Here is a 20,594-nt window from a genome sequence, read left to right as displayed (position 1 = left end):
GCATTATAAACATTGAAACTAAAACCTTACTAGATGGGTTAAATAGCAGATAAGATGATTCAACCAAAGAGAAAATTGATACACTGGAACTGTGGAAATTACTCACAGACAGAAAAAAGAGAAGTGGAATTTGATAAAGAAGTTAACTTGGGGACTAGAGTGATATAGATCTAATAGACATCACAAAGGAGAAATTAGAGAGAATGAGGACAACATTCAAGCAAAAAAGGAGGAAGAATTTTTCAGAATTGACTAGACCATGAATACTAAGAACAGAGAAACAGACCATCCCTGAGCAGCACAAATAAAAACAAAGTCACACCTATGTACATCAAGGCAAAACTGCAGCAGACCCAAGAAATTCTTAAATGTCACCAGGAAGAAACAAGAAATCATCTAAAACAGGAAAGTAGACTGAACATAATACTTGTCCTCAAAATAGATGTCGGAAGACAATCTTCAAAATACTGAGAAAAAAGTCTTCAAAAATTTTTAGAGAAACTACTTTTAGTCTACAAATCAATGCCTAGCTAAACTCTACCTCCAGAGTGAGGAAGAAAAATACTTCAGACAACTACTGAAATTACCACTGACAAGTTGTTTCTGGGAAGAACTAAAATGTACTCTAAGAAAAAGGAAACAACCCAGAAAGGAGACACTGGAAAATTAGCAGTATTGTGAGCAAATCTGAAGAAAAACTCCCTGATTTTAGTCAGTGGATCTTGGTTCTTAGCCATGTTTTATCAGCTGTTACTTGTGGACCTTGTATCTCTTGTAGTTCAGATTCCTCATGGGAAAAATGGAAACAAATAGCACTTCTACATGAAAACCAACAACACTTGAAATAACAAATATAAAAACTTCTGCATAGCATGGTACCTGGTCTCAGAGGAAAAGGATAAAATGCAGTCGAATCTGAAATTGCATTCCACTGCTCCCTTTGCTGGAAAACCCTTGCTGTCTCAATCTGTTGAACTCCTTGGAGGACTAAATCCAATATGCCTTTATCTATTTAATCATCACTTCTAGCTAACAGCAGCCTTAAATCTCTCTTTCTTCCATGTGCAAATTGTACTTTGTGGTACTTTTGTAGTTTTATTTTATCCTGTCTTATATTACTGTTATTTATATATGGGCCTTAGCTCCCTAATAAGAAGTTATGTTCCTTGACTACTCTGCTTCTTAACTTGTTCATTTCTGTATCATCCACTATGTCTTATATGGTACAATTAGTTGCTCGTGAAATCTGCTCAGTCCATGTTCAATTCAATGGAATTAAAATTGTTGAATGAAGGATGAGTGAATGAGTGGACATTCATACTAATGTGTTACTTTGTAGTAAAATTAGTGGGGAGATAAGCTAGTGTTTTTTGTGTGCTCTGTCTTTCACAGTATCCTGCAATTGGCATTTCAATTTTAAAAGCTACTGATAACTGAAAATCTAGCCTAATGTATTTTAAATCTTAGGGAGTTTTTTTTCCTAAAGAAGGCGTCATATAACGTTTAATTTTAACTCTCTTGAAACACTATTTTTAAAAGATTTCTATCTATTTGGTAATTAGTGTGAATATTAATTGTATGAATAGAATTTGTATATAGTTTTAGGTTTCATAAGTAAACTATTAAAAGAAAAGATGTCATGATCCAAAATAATCATAAGTAAATGTAATCACTTATTTTCAGAATTAAAAGATGTTTCCTAGTGACGACTTGAATAAGTTGTCAGTTAAAATGAAAACATATCATTTTAGTTGAAAATTTAGTTTATCTCATCTTGATCAGATGTATATGTCAGATGACATTAGCTAAATTGGGCTTTAATATCAACTATAAAACTTAACAGTCCCCCATGTGTTTGTGAAAGATCATTATTAAAGGCCAATAATGTTCTAAAATTAGGGCCAAAGCACAGACTATTAATTCATAATGAAATACTTATAGTCAAAGCCTAGATAGGGGTTAATTATCATCTTTGTTTTTAAACTCCTTTTAAATTAGTCAAGATATTTTTCTCAAGAAAACTGGAAAGTCCAAGGATTCTCACATAGCTGGGCTCAAATGTCAGGGATTTGCCACTCTCCTAATGCTTCTCTGTGTATTGGTTTAACTCTCAGTCTTGCTACCTGTTGGGAAATGTTGCCATCAGCAGCTCTAAGCTTCTTTTCTTAAAACTCCCAATCCAAGAGCAATCTTCCAGCTCCAGGTCTCCATTTCCATGAAAGGACTTGAATTGGCCCTATTTGGATCAGTCACTGGGAACAAAGGGATGGGCTCCCATGATTGTCCAGGACTAAGTCATGTGGCCAGTCAGGTCAGTAAGGGACTTTGCTTATCACATCCACCAAAACCTTTTAGGATGGAGTCAAGGCAGTTGATTTGCTATTTTAGTCTGCATCCACCATGCTTATCTAAAATCTTGGATCATCAATGGTCCAGAATTCAGAACTTTTCTGATTTGGGGGACATGATAAAGTGCATATTCTGTTTATTGCATAACACTCACATTGGGGTCTGGAAAAACATCCCATGCACAAATATATTAGTCTTTCTGCCACAAAACCTAGGAATATTCACAGAAAGAAGAAAAAAGAAAGTTTCTCAATATTCTCGTATCAGTTTCTTCTGCCAACTGAGTTTGCCCTAAGTTTTTGAAATATTTCAGCTTATACAATATTAGGATCTTAGAATTGCTGATATAAGGTTGTGAGTCTATAATAAACACTCTTTGTCCCATGTATATTATACCCTATGTACTAGGCATTGTACTAACTTGCAAAGTAAACTCTATGATAACAGAGACAGTATTGATTTTGTTTATCTCCGTATCTTTGGACTTGGCACGGTTCCTGACATATAGAAAGTTCTCATTAAGTATATTTGTTGAATAAACTAGTAAAGATATCAGTGACTTTATGTACCTTATTTCATGGAATTCTAACAACTGCACCCTGATATAGAGATTATTTTTCCTATTCATAGCTTATTGACTGAACCTCAGTTTTGTCATTTATAAAAATACAAATAATGATAGTCTGCAGAATGAGTGAGGCTCAGAGAGATTATTTAGCAAAAGTAGTCAGGCAGATTGCAAGGAACTGATTGCATAATAATATCCAGGTCTGTCTGACTTAGTTGCTAAACTGTTACTTTAGTCCACTGATGTTGGCAAATGAAGCTACCTGGTCAGAAGAAGGGATCCCTTAGGAGCTGCATCTTTTTACACTGTAACAGTTATGTGTTCAGGCATGAGTATACCATTTTGGGGTGATAGGATATCATCCAAGCTGCAGAATTTTCAAATTATGTATTTTATAAAGTAACAAGTTTAGCAGAAATCATCTTAATTTAAAAACTCTACCTAAATTCTGACTACCGAATTATGTGCTTTAATTATTTTAAAAGAGCTCATTTTCTACTTAAAATCTCAGGTTGATGTCATCGTTGCTCCCAATCTGGCTTGTCTAATACTTGATTAAGCTGTGCTTGAACACTGGAGTCGAGAGCATCGCCACAGTAACCCATGAACAGAGCTTATATTCTTTATTTCTTTTTACTTTTTATAATTGCAAAAAAACAAAACCAAAAACCCTACAGCATCCTAAACATACAGCAGAAGTTCAGAGGACTCTAACATTGTTTAGTTTTAAGACCAAAAAATGGAATAGTTTGTTGGTGTGGTAGTAGGTTTTACATGCCTATATAAGGAAAGACACATTTACACTGTGCCAACAGCAATCATATCTTAAGTCCCCAATTACAATTGTGACTTTTTAAACTCCAAAACCCCATGTGACTGTTTAGCCATCTGTTTAATGAAACAACCACCATTGATTGGGGCATAGATAATTATTACAATAAGAGCAGTGCTGGGGAAAGATCAACTCATCCCAGCTGAGTATGACATTTAATTATGAAGAGATAATTAGTGAAGGCTAGTTAGCATTATCTCATATCCAGGAAAGAAATCTAGGTATACATCATGTAGAATATGTGATTATATACATCTTTGAATAATTATTTTTAAATATCTAAGATATATACTAAATAGTAGATTTACTGAGCTATATTCAACTGGAAGGAACAGTGTTGTTTTCCATAAATTATCTAGTGAACTCTTTGCATTTTGGTGAAATATTATTTCAAGTTATTCCATTGGAAGCTTTTGTGTTTTATGGCCACTCTTACTGGTGTAAAAAGGAATCTTCAGCATTTATCCCTGGTGGAACCCATGACTACAGCCCTTAACACACTGACAGGAAAACACTAAAGAGAAAGCTCTCCACTAGTAAATGTCACAAAGGAAATGGGAGTCCCCATGAATATGGTTCTGAGAACTCATAAATAATAGCTTTAAATTTCTCTATGATAACACTGCTTTTATAAGGAGCACAACTGATAAATTTCCTTCTCACTCTCTAGGTCTAAGTACTTTTGAGTTGTGAAATAGATAGTAGCCACACCATGGAGGAAAAATAAGCAAAAGACTTTCATATTTAGTATCATATAACCGGACATAGCATAATTGAGCTCTGTGTGTATTGACGAGCATCAGCATTTATTACTGGCTCATCAATATTACAACCAAGGGGATTTTTACCAGGATTGCCTAACAGGAGAGAAAGAACTTCTCTGCCTGGCTCCTGATTCTCGTTCTGGGCATGAAACTAAGCTTTATTATGTTTCATGTACAGTAATTTCTTGGCACTTCTGGTTGCTCCAACGTGAAAATCTTGTGAATTTAGATTGCATCAGTTTAGAACGTGATGGAATTTAGATAAGTTCCATTTTATCATTCCATTAATGAAGAAGAGTTTTAAAGAATGAATAAGAAGCTGTTTTAGGAGGATTTTGATGACTTTAAGAGAAGAATTTTAGGAAGACCCTAATATATTCTTCATTTCAATGCATAATGGAGTTCGCTGTACATGGACTCCTCTGGAGGAATGTGTAGTGTTTAAGGGCTCTAGCTTTCTTTAAACGCACTGAGGCCTTCATTGTAATATGACAATAAACTTTACTAGGGATTATTAGTCTCAGTTTATCATCAGACTTAAAGATGAATTCAGGTGTTTCCACATCATAGCTGTGTGATCTTGGGCATGTTATATAGGACTTTAATTTGGGTTTCTTTAAAATGGGTGATATAAGTACTTTTTCCCAAGGGTTGTTTGGAAGAAATTAGATAATGAATCAAAGATTTTTGTATTAATGCTTCCACATCTAAGCACTCAATATGAGTTAGGTATTATTAATATTTATCTTAAGATTAATTTAGAATGAATAGTACTGGTCTTCTCCTTGGAGGTACGTATTTTATCATGTATTTAGGATATTGTAAATTCCTTGAAAAACACATATGTACCTATTAAACTGTAATATAGATTTTATTCATTCATTCTGACCTTCTCTGCAATGAGCTTGAGTCAGTTATAATTGTAATACAGACATGTAAAGGACTAACTTTGGCCTGCTTATTTTTAGTTGAGCCGACATTTTATATATAAGGATTTTTCCTAAAATATCTTATGTTATTAATAATAAATTTTGTAAAAGTGCTAAGTATACAACAGAATTTAGGAGAGTGGAAGAGTTAAGATTTGGGAGACATGAAACCTGGCTTCTATTTCTAGCTCAATTTGTCCTTAGGCAAAAAAGTTTCTTCAAACTTTAAGGAAGAAACTGTACTGAATGATTTCTATGACCATTTACAGTTATCGGATTATGATTCTACAGTAAACTCAGAACAACTGTATTTTCAAAGTTATATTGTTTAACTTCTGGCCATGTCTAATCACATATCTTTGCTTCTACTGATTTTTTTCACTTAATGGGAAAGAGTACATGATGGCTTTATCTTGAAGTTGACTTTTTTCCCAAAATCTTGAAATAATGAGGTTATCCAGTGACCTTAAAAAAATATCTAGTTCCACTCAGCTGGGAAATTATTCTATTTTCTGAGAAGACCAATTAAATATATTTGGGAAAAACCCAACTGTATCATTTTCTCCAAAAAGGAAAGTACATAAATTATTACACACAGTAACTTATACTGTTCTAGTAAAAGCCATTTCCCATTTTGTTTTTAAATATTAAAAAATAATTTGAAAGGAAATGCTACCAAATCATTTTAATTAAAGAGATATTTTACCTTGTATTCTCTCTGTTCAACAAAGTATTAGGTGTTTAAGAAATGTATGTGTTTATTACTACAATTTAGTCAGCTTAATGAAGCTCCATAGCCTTACATATTCCTAATTTTGAATAGAGGTACCAGGTAAAGAGAAAAAATAAAAGGAATGAAGAACAGAAATAAGTCTCTGAAGTTCATGTGCCTATCAATAATTGGATCAGGAAAATAGAGACTGCTGATATTTTATTTAGCTTCTGTTAATTCAATCCCTAGAACTAAATGAGGTGTCTAAAGATGTAGTTTATAAAGGTGTGAACTCTCACTTCTATTTGAATAATGCTAGCTACAATGAAATAAATGATTTTTTTTAATAATGGAATGTTCTTATTCCCATTTTTCCTATAACACTGTTGCCTCAAAACATAATTCAGTTGAGAAGAACAACATTGTGTAGCCAATTCCCCTGGGGTTTAGAGTATAATTTTGAGCCATGTTATGGCCATCTTTTAATAAAACACTGATTTTGTAGCTTAGTATGTTTTCAGTTCTGAGCTAGACTATCTTATCCATATTCAATGAAGTACAGAATGAAATGAAGCAATATGCATTTTGAAATTATATATACACCTTTATGACAATTTAAATATTTTTTAATGTTTACCTCATTTGACCCTCTCTGTTCCCAACACACAGTCCTGGCTTTGTAATTTCCTTCTCAAAACTATTCTTCCTGCTACCTCAGGGGGCCTCTTTCTTTTCTTCCTTTTGCAAAAATGACATTCCAAATATCCTAATGCTTTATTGTCAAAGTTGTCTACCTATCATTTCCATCATCTCACAGGGTTATCAGGTGGAGTCTGCACCCTATACCCTTCCTACCTTTTGCCTACAGAGGCTACTTTGGAGGTGGAAACGTGGGAGAGTCAGGTGAGGCAGCATAAGAAATTGCATCCTAGTTCAAATAAAGTCAAAGTTTGGTCTCTTTCTGCACTGAACAAATTCTACTGAAGAGTAGCTATTAAAACTCTGTGGTCTGAATTTAGCTGTTCTAGAATATTGTTTGAGATAGAAATGCTATGGTTCAGTGTGCTAATGCACATCATACATGCCATACATACATTCATTAGCAAAATGAATCAAGTACAATAAAGGCATGCTCACATTCATTTACAAAAATTAATTAAAAGATCTCTATTAGTTGGGAGGCCTCTAAGAAATATGTATGGCATCCATACATATTTTGGACTCAGGCTTTGAAAACCCTAAGATGGCATACCATTATATATGCTAGATTGCTAAAAGATGCTTATTTTGTCATTTCATATTTTGCTATCTCATCTCGTTTAATTTTTATGTTACTTATCTATCATTTGCTTATCATAATTTTTTTAAAAACTGTCTGGTATCATTAAGTACTTCATCTTTCAGTTAGATAATTTTTCATGTAATTATGGGAAAAAATGGAAAACTTTTCTGATGATCACAAATGATATGGAGAATCACAAACAATTTGTAGTTAATTAGGAGCTTAGTCAGGGGGTTAATGAATTTCTACAAGGGCTACACAGAAGATGGATATCCAACATGTACCTGTTTGACTAATAATATTGACACATATTTTATAAATAAAACAAAGCATGTAGGCACACATGCACATCTCACATCTAGAACACTGAATTTTTGTTATAGCAAAATTGTTCTAGGACTGAAGTTTTAGTTTGTTTTTAAGCTAAAATAAGGTGTTTTTTATAAGAATTTTAATCACATCAATTGTGTCACAACTCAGACTGTAAATAGTCATAATATTTCATATTAAGATTGTTTGACATAGTCTGAGTGTCTGTCAGTTTTTCCAACTGTTTTGGCCCTGTCACTTGTTTTTGTTTTGTTTTGTTGTGCATTGTCCTATGTTATAAGAGGATTAAAGGACTTGTTTTACTTGCAAAACCCAGTCAGCAATTTTACCACTGCCTGTTCAAACTCCAGCTTAATGGCCCAGACTAAACACTTGTGACAAAGGAGCTGTGGGAATGGATGATGGATCTGTAGCAACTCTAGCTTTAACCTCTAACTAGTTTTCATTATTCATCTTTGCAATTTCCATTTCCTCTTTCTATTGAAATCAGTTGAGTTGAAATACATGGATACTCCTGCACATCCTATGAGATCTTCTGAGCATAGCATTGGACTGTTAATGATACTGTTAATAATTTTTTCATGTTTTTTTCTCTCTTTTTTTTTAGTCTCGACCTATTCCTTCCCACCTTACTTCAGCAGTTGCAGAGAGTATCTTGGCTTCAGCCTGTGAGAGTGAGAGTAGAAATGCCGCCAAGAGGATGCGTCTGGATAGACAACAGGTACTGAGGAGTCTTGGGGTCTGGTGACCACCAGCTATAGCAAATATGGTTAAGTTAATCTGATTTATGGAGAAGAGCAGAATCTCTGGAATGGATTTAAAGTCCACAGAGATATCGTTTTTCTGTCTTTGTGATATGAATTTAAACTTGAAAAAGGCATGTCCATGAGATCAGTAGAGATGCAATGACAAAAATTTTCTGCGATGAAAAATGAACAATTGTAAAATTAATGAGTTAAAATTCTGTTTAGTATCCAATTTGAAGGCTAATGACTTATTTAAATAAGAGGCTCTAAATGATCATTTACAGTAGTTTTGTAAGTTTACCCGATCGTTTATGATAGTAACCTGATTATGGTCTTTTTGAATGAAAATGAACCTCTCTTTAATTTCCTCTGGTCCATTGCCAAATATCAATAGATTATGCTAGGTATGGGGAAAACAAAACATAACCTTGAAGACCAGAAAGCCGTAAAATGGGGCTATAAAATAAGGAAAATCTATGTCCTGTGCTTACCTTCACATTAACAAATCATTTACTGTATAACCATTAAGTATCATCTTTCTACATCTCTTTTTTAAGACTGTATATCCATGTGATGTAGATGTACTCTTGCGGCGTGCACACTTCTCATTGCAGTGGCTTCTCTTGTTGCGGAGCATGGGTTCTAGGCGCCCGGGCTTCAGAGTTGTGGCACGGGCTTAGTGGCTCCATGGCATGTGGGATCTTCCCGGACCAGGGATCGAACCCATGTCCCCTGCATTGGCAGGAGGGTTCTTAACCACTGTGCCACCAGGGAAGCATGAGACTTTTGTCGTTATTATATCTCTAAAATTTATCTTGCTTAAAATGAGTTACAGGCCAATATATAATACCATATTTAGCATAGTGATTAAGACTGCATATTCTGGAGTTAAATACAACTGATTTTGATTCTCAGCTCTACCCTTACTAACTGTGTGACCTTCAGGAAATTATTCCAATTCTCTGTGCCTAGTTTTCTCATATGTAAAATAACAATAATAACAGTACTAATCTTATAGGGGTGTGTGAGAACCCTGAATGATAAATTTATGTTAGGTACTTAGCAATTTGCCTGGCACATGGTAAGCATCAAGAAAATTCAACCTAGAAAAAGTTATTTTAATTGATGTTCTAGCTTTTCTGTCATTGCATTGGTATCAGTAAGACTATAAAGAACCATTAATAGTACTATCTCAGATATAGGAGTTTTGAATTCACACTAAGTCCATTTGAGAAAAGATCATTATTCTAGAAATCAGAATAGTAGAATTCTGGGATTGAAAGGAATCTCCTGGTTGTCAGTTCGCTACATACCTCATCCAATCTACACTCTAGAATATCCCTGAATCATAGAATCAATCATATGTGCAGTTGTTATGAAAATTAAATGACTGATTCATGTTATGTACTGCCTACAGTCTCCTTCTACAAGATTCCCAAAGCTGGTCGTCCACAATATTTGGTCCAATCATTTAACCACTGTTGACCTAATCTGTAAAATGGAGGATACAAATATATAGTTATTTCTTCTTACTGTGAATGATATAGACTTCACTTGGCATGCAGCACAAAGGCTTCTACCAAGTGGATTTTACACTTTCATCAAAGCATGGAGATGTGGGAGTGGGAACTCCCCTATTTGGATCTAAACACTCTTTGCCTAAGTAGAGACAACCAGACTTCTTTTTGGTGTTGGCAATGGTATCATCCTTTTCTAGGCACATTCTTAACTCAACTCACAATTCTTAGAATTTTCCCGTGACTCAAAGATTCTTCATTGTGTCCCTGCCTTTCTGTTGGGGCATGAAAGTTCAGAAATGAGACAGTTAAAATCTAAATTCTGTTCAGCTGCACACATGACTACTTGCTGCCCCTGGTTAGCCATATGTAGGGCTGTAATTATATGTGTCCTTCAGAGTTTATGAAACTTGATAAATTAATTGGGCTTTATAAAGCTATGAACATGAAAGGTACTATGGATGTGTTAAATACTTTATTTCATATGTCCACCTTGCCCCAGGGTCTAGAGGAGGCAGCCTCCGCCCTGAAGCAAGTAGGCAAGGGCAGGAGCCTATGCCTCATTAGGAATCAGATGACTCAGGGCTGAGGTCAATCCCCAATGAATTATAGAATATACTTAGCATTTCTTTTCCTTTCTTTTTTTTTAAAATACATTTATTTATTTATTTTTGGCTGCTTTGGGTCTTTGTTTCTGCTTGTGGGCTTCCTCTAGTTGTGGAGAACAGGGGCTACTCTTTGTTGCGGTGCACGGGCTTCTCATTATTGGGGAGCATGGTCTCTAAGTATGTGGGCTTTCGTAGTTGTGGCTCGCAGGCTTCAGTAGTTGTGGCTTACGGGCTCTAGATCACAGGCTCATTAGTTGTAGCACATGGGCTCACTTGCTCCATGGCATGTGGGATCTTCCAGGACCAGGGCTCGAACCCGTGTCCCCTGCATTGGAAGGTGGATTCTCAACCACTGTGGCACCAGGGAAGTCCCAGCATTTCTTGTCTTTTAACATGAAAATCTGGAATTTTTATGTTGCCCAGGAAATCCTTTTTCACTTTGGCAATTCAAAAAGGTGGGCAGAGTCAGACTTCACATTTATATTTCTATGACATAGCTCAAATTGTCTTTATCTTTGTTATTTAGGTATTATTTCACTACTATTTACTTAGAAACAAATCTATCTCAATGTTTTTGGCTACAGTTCATCTCACCAGAGAGACGAGGCAGAAAGTGAGAAAGATTAGAACCATCCACTTCCTGGTCATTTATCCCCCATCGCTTTGTACTTGCTCTTTTTGAGGAATGACGTATATTCTATTCCAAGGCTTGTTGAAATTTCTGATTAATGTGAGGGTTCCTTTGGCTTCTTTTCTCTATTTAAGTTCTTTCAGTTAAATTAGCTTTTAGTTTTATAGAAGGGATCATGTAAAACCAATGGTCAAGGGCTTCCTCGGCAGATCCAGCCCTCATGAAGAACAATGCAGCACGAGTGTGCTGGGTGACAGTTTTTGTGGTGACTGGGACAGATGGAAAATCAATGGTAGGCTGTGATGTAACACCTTTGACTCTACTGAAAAGAACACCATAGGGGAAAAGGGGAACTGGCATGTTAGTTGCTTGTGACATAATAAAAGGTGAGAAAGCAGGGGAAAAAATACTGAAAACTGATGTATTGCTGAGTTAAAGAAGAAAATCGCTATTAGTAAACCAACAGAAAACCATCGGCCCAAGACCAAAAAATATTTAGTAAGCCCACAGTTCCTGCTACTCTGTTTTCTATAGTACTGGTGAATTCTCTGTGACCTGTACCTCTTCCTGATTTTTCCTTTGTTCTGTTAGGGTGCTAATGATTGGGCATGTTATTCAAAGAAACATAATGGTAGGTATCAAGGTTGAAAATATAGCCACATAAGCACGATGGCAATTTTAATACAGACATTTCATTTTCTCATGGATGTATTTGAAGACCATCGAAAACACCATGGTCAAGCTGTTTTTGAGTCAGGCAGCTCTCCTTTCATGTTTCCTTCTGTATTTGCATGTACTTTTGGTAACATTTATAAAATTTCACAAATGCATAATTGAAAGAAATATTTTTCGGTAGGATTTTATGCTTAAATGTAAACATTGTGATAGTAACTGAGATAGGGTTTGAAACCTATTTTGTGGCCTTCCAGCCCACACTCCCATACCCCTACTCTCAGTCATCCTTGGCTTTCATTCTACTTCTAGCATTTGTCTTTCTTATATATAATATTTTGGAGAAAGAAAACTCTATCTTTGAGTGTTCCAACATGTGTTTCAGCATGGCCCTCTCATCCAAAGGAGAAAAAATATAAGAGAAACAAAGTACCACCTAGAGTAGTTCCTTGAATATATTATATTTCCTCTGTAACACATGTAATTTTAAACAATTGAAATAGAATATACTTCACAAGTCATCTAACTGTAATAGGCCTTATTTTCTTCATTAGTAATGATATTAATAACAACAGAACGTTAGGAACGTGTATGGATGAAGCACTGTTTGAGGTGGGTTGCAAGCCTATTTTATGTAACTGTCATCGCTTTTCATGAAGTGGAGACATTGAGGCTTAGAGCTCTTAGCGCAGAGCTGCTCAGGATGGATCCCCACTTGGATCCAATCCTTGTGCTTTTTAAAATCATGCTTATAGTAACATTTAAAAGACATACCTTCAGACATGCAGGCTTATTTTTGATAATTTAGGAAATAGAGTAATGTATAGAGAAGAAATATAATTGACTAGTAATTCCACTATTCAGTTTTATAATATAATTCTTTCTACTACTCTATCTATGAAAAACTTCCTGTTTTAAAAAGCAAAATAGTATCACATTGTATCCTTCCATTTAGCTTAATGTTGTGAATATTTATGGTATCACTATGTAAGTTTATCAATTATTTTTAGAAGCCCCTTAATACTCCATCATGTAGTATTTTCTAAATTATTAAATGTTGATTTTGTTTTTCCTACCATAATTTTCCTGTGAAAAGGATACCTTGCCAGCTATTTTTTTTTTGGATAAATTATGAGACCTGGGTCAAAAACCAGCAAGGCTTTTTAAGCTCTTGATATATATAAGGTCCGTGCTCTTAATTTCTACCTTATTCCTATAAAAATAAGCATTTTTGCTTGTTTTATAAACATATGCCTATTAAAAGCTTTTTTTAACATCTAAGAATCTTTGATTCTTAACCAGTGGTTCCTAAACCTTTCAAACATAGCATGTCTTTTTTACAGTAAACACCTCGAAATGCCCCACTTTTAGATCCTGAAATGCAATTTATAGTTAATATAAATTATGCTCACAATTTAAATATGTACGGATAATGTCTTGATTTTAATATAAATAATATGTTATTTATTTTAAAAGTAATATATAATCAAATAACATGTATTTTGGTGTGGAAATATGGGGATTCCACATCACTGGAAGATACAATAAAGTCATCAGCTGCTTCTGCCTGTTCCTCAAATCAATGAAGAAACCACAGCTACAACTGTCCTCTGATACAGGTGTATTGTGGCAGCTCACAGAATTCAGTGACATGAACTTCACAAACGGTGAAAAACTAGTGGTACATTTCCAAACAAAACAGCACAATAGTCCCTCGACTTACAAGATAGTGTATTCCTGAGACAATTCAACATATATTTTAAAACATTCACAAAAACTTTGTTTTTATACCTAAAATGAAATTAAACTTTAGGCTCAGGAAACCCTATTCAGGCTTTCACCTACAAAAATATCCAGCATGACTTTTTAAAATTCCATGGGAACAGGGACAGTTCTTAGTTGATTGGTACTGCCTGGAGAATGTCTGAGCTTTCCGTAAGCTGGTCCTCCCACTTCATGCCTATTTCACCTGCTATATATTTTCCAGATGTCCCCTAGAAGTGGTAATGCTGTTTCTGAGAAGCACTGCTGTGGACAACTAGTCTAGGATTTGAATACAGGAATGAGAATAATACATTCTCAGATCTATTCCTTGATACTGAATTCATAACTCAGTTCCTCCCATTTTGAAGAGACTGGCCTTGAGGTTCAAAACCCACAATTTTCTGTAGATTTTCACTCATTATGTCAAATGAATTCTCCCTCCAATCCTTTTTTCTACCTTCTGTTTACTTTTTTGTTTTTAAATTTGCCAGAGCCTAAAAGTAAAAATTGGATGCTATAAGATAAAAATAACTTAACCAGGCCCTTTGGTTTAATTTTATTTCTTTGCAAGAAGGAAGCAATTAAGTGTCAATGACTATAGCAATTATGCCTCCAGTCAAAAAACTAAGCCACATATGATTACTAATTCCAGTTGTATTTCTAAAATATAATTCCATTTTGTATTCATCGTTCAGCTATTTTCAATATCTCCTGAGATTACAGTTACATCCTTTTCTAATTTGGAAGTCACCATCAATTAAATTACCATGTTTAACATTTACAATAGGGACACCACAACATCCAACAGTTTGCTACAAATATAATGCCACAAAAAGACAAGGCTCAATAATCTTCAAAAATGCATGTTTTCATCAGTTTCAATCATTCATAAATATGCTGTTTGCACACTCACCATTGGCGGGTGTGACTAGGTGTACACTGAACCATCTATTCACTCACTTGGTCTCTAAAATGCCTGGCAGTGTTAGTAAGTAATCATATTCCACAGGAAGAGAGGTTTTTTCCATCTGGGAAATAGCTAACAAGTGGATATTGAACCATGACCTTAAATTCATGAGCACCAAAGGGTGGACAAATTAGTAAAGCAATCCAGAGAGACTCGAATACATTCTCACTACTGCAAACCAACCATCATACCTATATAATATCAGAACAGACTCTCAGAATGGTTATAATCACATTTTTAAATAATAAAAATAGGGAAATATTATATATTTCCATTATATTTTTGTAAACATAGAAACTTTATAAACATAAAAACTAAGAAAAAGTAAATATATATACCAAATTAAAATGTTTTACAGATACATAAAATATCACTTATGGATAACTGCAATAAATATTTACTATTCTAATTTAAAATTTTTAGTTCATTGTGCACATTATGTAATATTTGAGAAATACAGTTAAATAGTTTTACTGGAATATTTATTTGCTCTGTAGGGAAGAATATTTGACCTGTATTCTGTTGGTATTTTGTGAGCAAGATAATTGCTTTACGAATTGTATTCTTTCAGCATTAATTTAATAATGTGGCTGGACTTCAAATATGTATTATTTCCAACTTGAGGTCTTGCAAGATAACTTTTTAATGGCAAAAGTTTAAAATTCTTATTTTTCCAATGTGTTTGAACTGCTCTAGGGAGTTCCTTAAATATTTCATGTATCTGTATCAGCAAGAGATATGATTAATAGGAGAAAATTAGCTCTAAGTAGTCCTAAAGTAGTTTATTTAGCAAATAATCATTATATGGAAGATATTTTGCTTGGTACAGAGGCTACAAAACAAGGATTGAGAACCTTTACTGAGGATTTACCAGGTACTAGATTTACTTAAAATCACTTTCTACTGAGCAGGTGTTTTTATTCTTTCTTTGCAGAGGGATGAAACATAACATCTTTCCTCTAGAAACTCACATTCTGTTAAAGACAAGTGAAATTAGTATGGTAAATGAAATTATAAGGGTGTGATCAGATTGTTGCGAAAGCCAGAGGAGAGTTCTTCTAATTTTACCTGGGAAACCCAGGAGGGCTTCCCAGAGGAGGCACTATTTGAGCCGGACCATGAGAAATGAAGGAGATTATGAGAGCTAGTGGATGATAGTCCAGACACATGGAGCCTTTTGAAACATGAAAGTTTCCTGAGTATCAAAAACAGTCATATCTGTGAGTGAAACTTGAGATTCTTGGGAAGAAATAAAAGGAGAGGGGATTGGACATGAGGGTTTAAATTAGATTGTGGGCATTTTATATGCTCTGTTAAGTTATTTGGACTTTAAGTACATGCCAGAGATAAGTGGGAAGGAGAGTGACATCTCCAATTTTTAGGAAGCTTCAGAACCCTAGGGACAACAAAACGTAGATAGGGTGGGGCAAGGGTGAGGTCCCAATTCAGCAAGAATTCATTTCTCTACCACCTACATTTCAGATTTGCTATTTAATTGTAACAGTAGTTAAATATGAGCTAATGCCGAAAAGTAATTTTGAAGATTAATCTGCTATAAGGTATTTTGAAGTTACAAATGAGTGATTTCGGAATACCTACTCTTCCATGCTGCAGTGTTAGCTCAGCTAATGAGGAATCAAAGTTTAATTTTCTCCTATAGTTTCAACTTATATAACTGTATATATAGATTATTATTCTTTCTATTGTAAATATTTTTCATCTTTTTCTCTTTTTATGATCTCTCAAAAAACTGACATTATGGTTTTCCTCAAACAGTGACTTATCTTTTTTTTCTTAAATTGAGAGTAATGTTACTTCTGTATAAAATTTTTCCTTAGTGTATGTATTTTCCTTATGTAATGATATGTCAATGTATGATGAGTGTCAATGTATGAGTAGTGATGTACAGTGCATGATTCTCCTGGTCTCTCAATAGTACTATGAAGCATGTAGATCAAATGGTTTCCCTTTTCTATGGATGGGGAATCTGAATCTAAGAAACTTTCTTTTGGATACATCTATGGGGTTTTGAAGGAGGGGAAACTGGGAACAGCCTCAATTTCTGATTTTATTTTTTGTCTTTCTGTTACTCATTTTGCTTCACTATTTGGTTTTCTGGCTTCATTGAGAATTCTCCCACATTTGTGTAGAAATGATTCTTTTTTTAATTTTAGGTGAACCTTTGGCTTAGGATGTTATTAATTTCAAGTTGATCAACGTCAGGATATGAGTAGGTGGTTTGAATTCAGAGAGAGAAATTCATCATAATATGTTAATACACTTTTTGGTGCCAAAGTCAGGGGAACATATGGTTTACTGGCTTCTCCGTGAAGACTGCATTTTTGTTAATTTCTTTTAAAACCAGTTATTTTAGGCTTAGCAGACGAAGAGTCTGACTTATTGTTTTATGCCAAATATATTCATTTTTATAATTTATTTCTCATCTGTCCATTCCTTGTCCTGTCTTTTCTCTTTAATCTGGCCAGTTTAAAACCCACTAGTTACTCTGAAACAATAATTTTATGTGTATTGGGGAAATTTAGCCACAGTCACAAGTTTATTATGAAATTAGACAATATAATAACTTGACAAATTGGGCTATGCTTCCTAAAGGGATTTATGATGTTTAACATGACTCAGGTGGTAAATACCACAAGCCCAGTGGCCTCAAGTAATACATGTTGTTCTTCAGTTACTCAGCACTTTGAGAAAGCATGGTTTCTGCAGAGCTAGATTTTCTAGATAGCTGTGGTTAGCCTTACAAATGATTTTACTTTCATTTGTAGTGGAAATATTCCTAAAATCTCAATGCATCTTCATTTCATGCCATAACTCTTTGGATCATAACCTTTAAAGATGGATTTAGTTATTAATATTAATCTTTACTAAGAATTGTGTGGTGCTGACATCAGCTTTAGCTACAGACACAGATGCCACAGAGCAGGTGATGGAACTGGGGATCTTGTAAAGTCTGTCCTAGAGAAAACTCCCTGAGGCAGGTCAACTCACTTTATTGGTAATTTACCTCTTTCTCATAATGGTGAGGGGAGCCTGACTTTCTGACAGGCTTGGCAGCAAAATTGATCTTTACCTATTAACTTTGCTGAAATGGATCAATCTCTCATATTATCTCTCATCCTCAGGAAGAAGCCCCATTTTTCCCATGCTATCAGTGTTCTTTGCCTGGTCAACAATGTTACTTCTTTCTTTTTTTTTTTTTTTTTTAATGTTACTTCTTTCTTGCTTCAACAATCCAATGGCTTCTGAATGTCTACTGGACAGTCTGTATTTGTCCTTATTTACACCCTGTTAAAAGAATATAAGGAAAACTACCTCTCACTGTTTTAGGAGTTTATACAAAGCTATTTTCTCAGAGCTCTTACCTGCACTCATTCATCAAGAGCAAAGTGATACTTACATAGGTCAAAAATCAAGTCACATTTATTTTTAAGCTCCCTTTAATGTTTTGCCTTGAACACAAGCAAGATCAAAATAGCCTTTTCAATGAAACAATTAAGTTGAAAGTCCAGTGAGATTCCTACATTAAGATCAAACTTCTCATTAAATCACTTCTCTGGTAACATTCTGTGTTCTTATTTTTCTTGGTTTTGGTGCTAGTTCTGTTATTTAAGAAAACATAGTAATGCCTTCTGGGTCTGATATTCAAGGACCCTCAGGGAACTTCCAGAGCCCAGTAGTAACCTTCGCTTTTTTTCATCTCTGAGGTTTGAGACTAGCCTCCTATTCCCAAATCCTCTATGAAAATGTAAGTGAGATTTAACAGAAGTTAGGGTTCTGAGTTCTTGAAAGAGGGCAAAGAGCAAAAGTACAAAAAGAGGTCATACTTGCAACTGTGAATTTAAGTTATAAAATAGGTAGATGTAAGTGAAAGTTTATCTGAATCTCATAGGCATTATAATTTCCATCAATAAATGGCAATTAAAGTAAAGCTTTCTACTATATGCCCATCTCTCCTATTCATTATTTTTTTTTGCTACATGATTTCTTTCTGGTGGGGGGACCTGAGAAGTTTAGAGAAAGAACATAGCCTTTGATTCGGGCGTTTGGAAAATAGAGTCTGGAAACTCAGAAGCAGTGGCGTGTTTGAACTGCATATGTGGGCATATATACAGAGTTGCTATACTTGGGGATTGCTAATACATATATAACTTTTCAAAAAAGCCTCTTTTTCAGATTTTTAAATTATCATTTTTCTATAGGACATACTGGACTCAAAAACCATTAGAGCTTCCAAGAACCTCACAGACCACTTAGTTCAATAGGTTTATTTTATAAAAGAAACAGGCCTGGAAAATTTCATTTTTAGTTTAGATTTCCTTTCCTTCCTTCCCTCCTTCCTTTCTTCCTTTCTTCCTTCCTCTCTCTCTCTCTCTTTCTTTCTTTCTTTCTTTCTTTCTTTCTTCAGTGATTTTTTTCATAGTTCACTAGAAACAGAATTTCTCTTTAAAAAGAAGGAAAACATACCAATACATACAAAGAATTTAGCTCCCTTAAGATTTCAGAGTAATGTTCTGAGTAATGAATTTATGAATGCTTCATAAATTTCAAATCTTAAGGCCATAATACATTCATAGCATGCAAGAATTTGAGTACTATTTTAGATGCAGAACTCAGAAGGTCACATTATTTTATTCAATTGCATTTTTCTATCATTTATTATTGCCTGTGAAGCAAGTTTGAGAAGTCCAATGAAACTGTCAAGCTTCAAATGTCTCCATAAGTGTGAGGAAAATTTCCTTTCCAGGGAACTACTCAGCTATCCATGTATCTTCTTTAATTCTTTATTTAAGATCCTTCATTTGAGGTCATTCTAAAAATACAGAATCCTTTCTGCAGTTTTTTACATTAAATGAACTTTTTGAACTACCATGTATTTGATCATTCATATTCTAACAAAATTGGTTGAAATCGTTTCAAATACCCAGATTCAGGTTTAAATGCCAAGTTCTTCACCATTCATAGTATCATCTCAGCTATATTGGAGAAATAAATCAGGACGTATGGGAAACACATCATACATGATTATACTAATGTTTGTGTGTCCTCTTACACCTTAATTTGAATGCACATACATTTTCTCATTTAATTTGTTTCCCAAAACTCGGTGAGGTCTACATCATTACTGCTCTTGTTCATGACTAAAAATTACACAAAGAGGAAATGCAGTGCCTCACTGTTGCTCCTATTTTCTTGCTATAGAAAGGACATTTGGGGGATTTAGAATATGTGAATGTGGAGCAGAATCTTTAATGCTCCAAGCACACCCTCCTTCCAGCAGTACGCCTTTGCTCAGGCAGTCTGGCAGCTCCAGTTCCACTCCTGTGTTTATTTGTATGCCCATCTCAAAGCGCACCTGCTTTAGAAGCACCCCTTGGATCAACTCGCAGCCCACAAAGCTAAGTCCCTTTCCTCCTTCTCTGTGTAGCAATGACTATCAGCACAGCTTATTTGAGGACTTGATTATATTCCCAGGTAACATTGTAATGGCCTCCAGGTCAATATTTTGGAATATTGACTCTATAAATTTTTATCACTCTGTGGGATTAAAACAGCTTTGGCCTGCATCACCTTGAGCCCCAAAGATACCTAGTTATGTACTGGGAAAAGGGTAAGCATTAAATAAACATCCATTCGTGGCTTGATGTAGCATGGCAAAAAGTTCAGTTTTAAGGAAGGAAAGAGACTTTTAATGAGATGCCTGCCAACACAGTAGGAAATGTTCAAGCCCAAGAATGGTGTTATGTGGCCAAATAGAGCAGGAATTATTGGAATTAATACTGCAATTTAAAATGTCTGACAACTTGGTAAACACAGTTTTAACACCAAATGGGGAAAGTCACAAATACAATATGATAGGAAGTGTGTAGGCTGGGGAAAGGAAGTCTCAACATTTAGTTCTTTG

General features: G+C 34.8%; 1 protein-coding gene across 5 annotated transcripts in view; it reads left to right on the top strand.

Moving 5' to 3' along the window:
• Positions 1–20,594, top strand: part of NOL4 (nucleolar protein 4) — a gene marked incomplete at both ends in the record, with an annotated part of 375,288 nt that overhangs the window by 286,082 nt on the left and 68,612 nt on the right. For 4 of the 5 annotated variants that reach the window (XM_079717453.1, XM_079717451.1, XM_079717450.1 and 1 more), the window contains one exon: positions 8,374–8,487. The exons of the other annotated variant lie outside the window; for it this stretch is intronic. In XM_079717453.1, the coding sequence (XP_079573579.1) occupies positions 8,374–8,487 (114 nt within the window). The remainder of the gene's footprint in view (positions 1–8,373; positions 8,488–20,594) is intronic. 5 annotated transcript variants of the gene reach the window in all.

The sequence above is a fragment of the Hyperoodon ampullatus genome (genome assembly GCF_949752795.1).
Source record: "Hyperoodon ampullatus genome assembly, chromosome: 13".
In the NCBI taxonomy this organism is placed as follows: Eukaryota; Metazoa; Chordata; class Mammalia; order Artiodactyla; family Ziphiidae; genus Hyperoodon; species Hyperoodon ampullatus.
This window is presented reverse-complemented; position numbering and strand designations above follow the sequence as displayed.